Genomic DNA, 6,011 nt, shown 5'->3' on the forward strand with positions numbered 1-6,011 from the left:
CTCCACTTGAGCATCTGTCTCATCAGACACCTCTTTCAACTCTTTGTGAGTTGCGGTAGCCAAGGCAGCACTGTTTAGGGGTCTTCTCCACATTAATGCGGCCAGCAGAGTAGCTGTAGTGCATTCAATGTGGCGGTAGCAGCTTTTGTTTAGATATTTTGTGTTCCCTTCCTTTTCACATATTTAGGGGATGGGCTTTAGTGCCTGGGATGTCCTTTCGCTTCGGATTTTCAGTGTCTGAGGAGAATTTCTCCTCGAACCTGTTTTCTTTGTTTCCAGCGATGTTTAATGTGAGTTGCTTAAGCCACGTTAACTTCTCGGATGGGTTGTGTCCTCGGACGGGTCCAAGGCCCAACTTGTTATTTTGGGCCACAGTCCCCACACACACACACACACACACACACACACACATATATATATATATATAAATTAATAAAATTATTTATAATTGCATTGGTTCAAACATCGATTAGATACCTCTTAGACCAAAAAATCTAAAACTACTCTCTCTTTTTGTTCTTTAATCGATTCGGTTTTTAAAATCTTGGAAGAATGACCTAGGCAATGACAATGAACTTTAGAGATGAAAAGGATAATAATAATAATAATAATAATAACAAGAAAGAAAATAAAAAATTTACCTAAATATAAAGATGTAATTTGAATTTTTATCCTAGAATTGCTACTTTAATTGTCCGTAGAATTTGCTACCTAAATAAAGAGTCATAAAAGTTTTTTCTCGATCCAAGCTTGAACTGTTCATAAGCGGCTTGATTCATTTACAATCCTACCACTTTGACCGCCAATTTATTGGAGATGAAATACTTCTCTGTGTATCAATGCTATTGCCAATATATATATGGACAAACTTTATTAAGCTCTTAGTTTTGTTTTTTGACTTCATTTCAGAAGGATATGATTTTTGACTTGTATCAATGCTATTGCCAATGTATATATGGACAAACTTTATTAGTTCTTAGCTTTGTTTTTTTGACTTCATGTTCAACAGGATATGGTTGTTGACTTAGTTATATTATCGACTATAACTTGTGTTTATCGATGATCTTCTCTCTCCACATGACATCTTTTCTATACATTTTTTCAATGACAGTTCTCTTTGATTGCAAGAATTATTTGAAATTCTCTAACGTTATTATCCCATCTGTTAACACGTTTAAATTGTATTTTTAGCCATATCACTTGACATGTGTCATATCCCTACATCATTGTTTGTGTATAACCAAAGAATCATGAATTTAATATGGTTATCTAATAGAAGTATATTTCAAGAATATTTTGGAACATCCTAAAATAAAAGAGAAAAACATATAAATATTAATAATTATTAATTAAATTATTTATAATCACATTGGTTCAAACATCAATTAAATACCTCTTAGACCAAAAAATCTAAAGCTACTTTCTCTTTTTGTTTTTTAATGGATTCGCTTTTTAAAACCTTGGAAGAATTACCTTGGCAATTAAAATGAACTTTAGAGATGAAAATAATAAATAATAATAATAACAAGAACGAAAATAACAATTTACCTAAATACAGAGATGTAATTTGAATTCATATCCAAGAATTGCCACTTGTAATTGTATGTAGACTTTGCAGCTTGATTGATATTGGTTGACTTGAGATCCCTTGAAGTGTGTACAGTCAAAACCCAAGGGGATAAGAACGTAGTGTATGTATGGGATTGGTGGTAGGCCCCCACAATAATGGAGAAGAGAAAACCAAACGAGGAAGTGAAGAGAACATCTTTTTCGGTAAGTAGTGAAGGAACATCATGGAATGTGAAACACAAGAAACTCATACCTCCCCTTTCCTTTCCACTCCTTTTGTACTTGTTCTTTTCTCACTTCCAAAAGTTGAAAGCCAACTACACCCTGTCCCTTTCCTTACCACTCGTTTTTCCTTCTTTTGTTTTTTTTTTTTATTATCATATTCTTTATTATTATTTTACACATTTTTTTTCTTCTCTTGCCACAGAGCCTCAAGCCTAAAAAGGAAGGAGGGAGACTTGTTGGATTCTTGGAAAGAACAATTTCTACTCTTTACTCTTCACAGCACGGTCGCTCTCTCTCTTTCACTCTCTTACACATTATCTTTCTTTTTCTTTTCTCTCTTTTTAATCTTTACATAAACAGCTCAGTCTTCTTCTCTCTCTCTCTCTTGCTTTGCTCTGTCACTTCTGTAGCTGCTAGGTACAAACACAAACAAAAAAGACTCATTCTCTCTTATTATCTCTTGAATTTTAGTTGAATTGTGTCTCAGAGAGTTTAATGGCTGAGAGTGGGAAGTCCCAACCAGGCATTTTCTGTTTTATCTTTTCACACACTGTCTGTCTCTATTTCCACACCACTGTCCTTTAGTTTTTACCTTTTTTTTTTTCTTTCTTGCCTATAATTTCAACTAGCAATTTTTTCCCGCCTCCTCTGAAAGATTATCTGCAATTGGTCAGCTTGGAAGTTACCAAAGACAAGGTTTTTTGCCTCTTCAGTGTTTGTTTTCTGGGTTTCTCTAAGGTAACCCTTATTTAACATTTGCTTTCTTACACCTTTCTTTCTTTTTTCTCTTTTTTTGACAGGGGGTAATAGTACAGATTTTATGAACTATTGGGTATTTACTCTGTATGTTGCAATGAAACTAATTTCCTTCTTTCTTTTTCTGTCTTGTTTTTTTGGAGGTTAGAGTTATTTATAATATTTGTTAAGCTCATTACTACAAGTACAATTTTTTTTTTTTTGGTGTGAAATGGGTGTATAATTTTGGGTTCTTTTGGAGGTATGTTGTAATGGAAATCATTTCAGGGAAAAAAGACAATCTAGGAAAGTGGCTTTAAACGATGATAATTGTTAGTGATCCATGTGGCATGTGGTTTTCTATTTCTTACTTGAAAAAAGGTGTTGCCGACTTACCTTTCCGTGGATTGCTATTTAAAAATTGAAAAAGAAAAACTTTCATCTAGATGGTAAAGATAAGCTTGTTTGAGCAGCTTGAACCTTGAAGATGGAGTTGTTTATGGTGGAAACTGGGAAAGTATAAAAAAATTAAATAAAAAAAAAAGAATTATTCGGCTGCATGTGGTTGTGATGAGATTGTTGAGAACCATGATGTGACAGTTTTCAAACATTTGAACAAGCATAGATAGTCGTAGTTTCACTTTAATATGAAAAATGCATGACTATTACTAGTGACAGCAGAATAAGATCCTTTCTATTGCAGCTTCTCTCGATTTACTTCTTGAAAAAAATTGCTTCCCACAATAACTCTTTTTATTTTTATTTTTTGTTACATACTTCATAACACAGAAAGTTGAAGGAACCTGGGCTTTGTGATATGGACTCATCATCATCATCAGGATCAACAAAGAGGGCTCGAGCACCTGTTAATGGAACCCAAGTCCCTTTGTGCTTGGTTGATGGGTGTAATTCAGACCTAAGTAAATGCAGGGATTATCACCGACGCCATAAAGTATGTGAACTCCACTCTAAGACCCCAAAGGTTACAATTAGGGGTCAGGAACAACGGTTCTGCCAGCAGTGCAGCAGGTCTAAATTAGAATGCCTATAGAAATATAATTAGTGCAACAAAATTTATGTAGTCTGTTTGCCTTTTAATTGTGTAGACTAATTTATATGCATCTTTCTTTATGCTTTGATTACAGTTTTTCTATTAGTAGAATTTAACTTATTCATGGCATGTTATTTCAGTCACCTTTTCTCCATTACATGATTTTTGGAAGTAGCATATAGAGTCACCTCTTATAGGCCTTTTGTTTTTTGGCCCCTTGGCTCGAGTCGAATTAAAATTTCTAAGATTATATTATATTTTCCTAGAGAAATAGTGGAGGATGTCATGTTACAAGATTAAAGCATTGAAATGTATAAGAGACTTGATTGAGACTATACATACCTCACTTGTGGTTAAAGAGTTTAACTCTAGTTTTGATGGAAAGTCCAATTTGGCTGTTCGGCGTTTAGCTGCATCAATTGGTAAATTTAGATTAAATTAATGAAACGCCAAGACCTTTGCAGCTCATTGCTCTACATACGGGAGGGCTCAGGTTTGCTTTCTGGGGGCTATGTCCCTCTACATAATGTAACCAAGAAAAAAAAAATGAAGGAACCATTGTTCCAAGCCCTTTTCTTTTACAATTTTCCTTTTATTATTATAATTATTATCTGTTGCTAGGCTATTTGCTTTGACATGTTCAAAAATGATTTCTACATGTATACATGCACTTCCTGCTTCACCCAAAGAATTTCAGAAGGTGCAAGAGCAAGAAACTATTTTCCTGGGGTATCTCCCATTTTCTTTATTCTTCTTACTGATGTTCTTTCATGTGTCTATATGTTTGAACAATTAGGTAAAGACGAAGAGCCAAAATAGTTTTTGAAAGAGGGGGAAATAAAAACAGAGGAAAGACATTTTAGCTTGTGAGCTGATGGAAACTGTAGCAATAAATACAGTGCAATCAATTAACTGGACATGTATAGGCAACTCTGGTTAGGATAATGCTCTATTTAGATGGAGTGGACTAACACATTCAAAGTTTCCATAAGGTTAAATTAGGCATCTATGTAGCTTCTGAATCTATCTCTATTAAGAGCGATCTCATACCACCATTTATGCTCATAAGTCTTTGTAGTGGCCATCAGCAGTTTTCAATCTTTTGTAGATTTTTATGTTATGGACTCTCATTATAATTTGCACTGCATGATAGATATTTTTGTTCCAATTGGCTCTTTGGTAGCTCTATCCTTTCTATGTATTCTTGGCTTATTACTATCTCCTCAACACATTTTTTAGGTTCCATTCCCTGGGGGAGTTTGATGAGGGAAAGCGTAGCTGCAGGAAACGTCTTGATGGACACAACCGACGCCGTAGGAAGCCTCAACCAGATTCTCTGTCCTTAAATTCAGGAAGGTTTAATTCCAGCTACCAAGGTTTAAATTCTTCATTTGATTCAATTTTCTTCCATTTCCTTCAGTTGCAGATTCTTATTTTGCTGTTTATAGGCTGAGTTAAAAGATACATGCAGACACTTTATAGCTATTAATTTCATCATTCCAGGCACCAGAATCTTATCATTCACTAGTCCACAAATATTTCCACAAGGTGCTGTAGTGAGCTCTCCTTGGACTGGGACTGTCAAAGCTGAGTCTGATGCTGCGCTTTACAACAGCTATTCACAGTTGAATTATTCTGACAGAAAAAACTCCATTAATCCGGGATCTTTATACGATAATTACAAAGGAGGAAAGCAGTTCCCATTTTCACAAGGCTCTAGTTCCTCCCTCCTTGGAGCTTCTATTAGCCAACCGCTTCTGGATGCTAATTTTGCATCCAGCAATGATAGCCGCAGTCAGAAAGTGTTCTCTAATGGGTTAAACCAAGTCATAGATTCTGACTGTGCTCTCTCTCTTCTGTCATCAACACCAACTGAGACTCGGCAGGTTGGTTTGAGCAACATGGTGCAGTCCAATCCCATCCACACGGGTCAGTCCTTAGTCCCAAGTCTGCACTACAATGGGTTTGGAATGGAGGTTAAAGAAAATTCTTCTGCTTTGGGTAGCAGCAATACCAACATCCATTGCCAAGGAATGTTTTCGATTGGGCCTCATGATAGTGATGGGTCATCTGCAACCGGGCCTAATCAAACACTTTCCTTCTTGTGGGAGTAGTAAAGTGCCAATTCTAGCTAGCTCCCTTTTGTGAATTGTCACCTTCAAGCGGGCCTTTACAAATAAAAAAAATGTTACCGAATTTAAACTACTCTTATCTTTGAAGAGTTTTTTTTTTTTTTTTTTTTTTTGAGAAGGTTATCTTTGAAGAGTTGATTCGCTAAAAAGGTTCTATAATGCTATATGCAACAATTCTCTCACTGCGAAGTATATATAGCTGCCTGAAGTAGCTCTCTCCCTCTCTCTCTCTCTCAAGTCAATTTATTTTCTTATATATAACCTTTTAAAGTAAAACCTTTTCTTACGGTATGTTTGTT

At 35.3% G+C, this 6,011-nt stretch overlaps 1 protein-coding gene across 2 annotated transcripts; it reads left to right on the plus strand.

The window, feature by feature from the left end:
- The first annotated feature begins 1,979 nt into the window (after window positions 1–1,979).
- On the plus strand, window positions 1,980–5,776 carry LOC115982715 (squamosa promoter-binding-like protein 16). Of its 2 annotated transcripts, XM_031105407.1 has the most exons (4): window positions 1,980–2,532; window positions 3,319–3,558; window positions 4,820–4,956; window positions 5,084–5,776. In XM_031105407.1, the coding sequence occupies exons 2-4, from the start codon at window positions 3,347–3,349 to the stop codon at window positions 5,692–5,694; spliced, it is 960 nt and encodes a 319-aa protein (XP_030961267.1). In that variant the 5' UTR covers window positions 1,980–2,532; window positions 3,319–3,346; the 3' UTR covers window positions 5,695–5,776. The 2 variants fall into 2 exon arrangements, with proteins under 2 accessions (XP_030961267.1, XP_030961268.1); XM_031105408.1 differs by lacking the exons at window positions 1,980–2,532; window positions 3,319–3,558 and adding an exon at window positions 3,565–4,309.
- The last annotated feature ends 235 nt before the right edge of the window (window positions 5,777–6,011 follow it).

The sequence above is a fragment of the Quercus lobata genome, chromosome 3, assembly GCF_001633185.2.
Source record: "Quercus lobata isolate SW786 chromosome 3, ValleyOak3.0 Primary Assembly, whole genome shotgun sequence".
NCBI classification, from domain to species: domain Eukaryota; kingdom Viridiplantae; phylum Streptophyta; class Magnoliopsida; order Fagales; family Fagaceae; genus Quercus; species Quercus lobata.

Coding starts and splice junctions, on each gene's coding strand:
- LOC115982715 (XM_031105407.1), top strand. CDS start 3,347: ATGGACTCATCATCATCATCAGGATCAACAAAGAGGGCTCGAGCACCT. Junction 3,559..4,819: donor TTCTGCCAGCAGTGCAGCAG/GTCTAAATTAGA, acceptor CACATTTTTTAG/GTTCCATTCCCTGGGGGAGT. Junction 4,957..5,083: donor GTTTAATTCCAGCTACCAAG/GTTTAAATTCTT, acceptor TCATCATTCCAG/GCACCAGAATCTTATCATTC.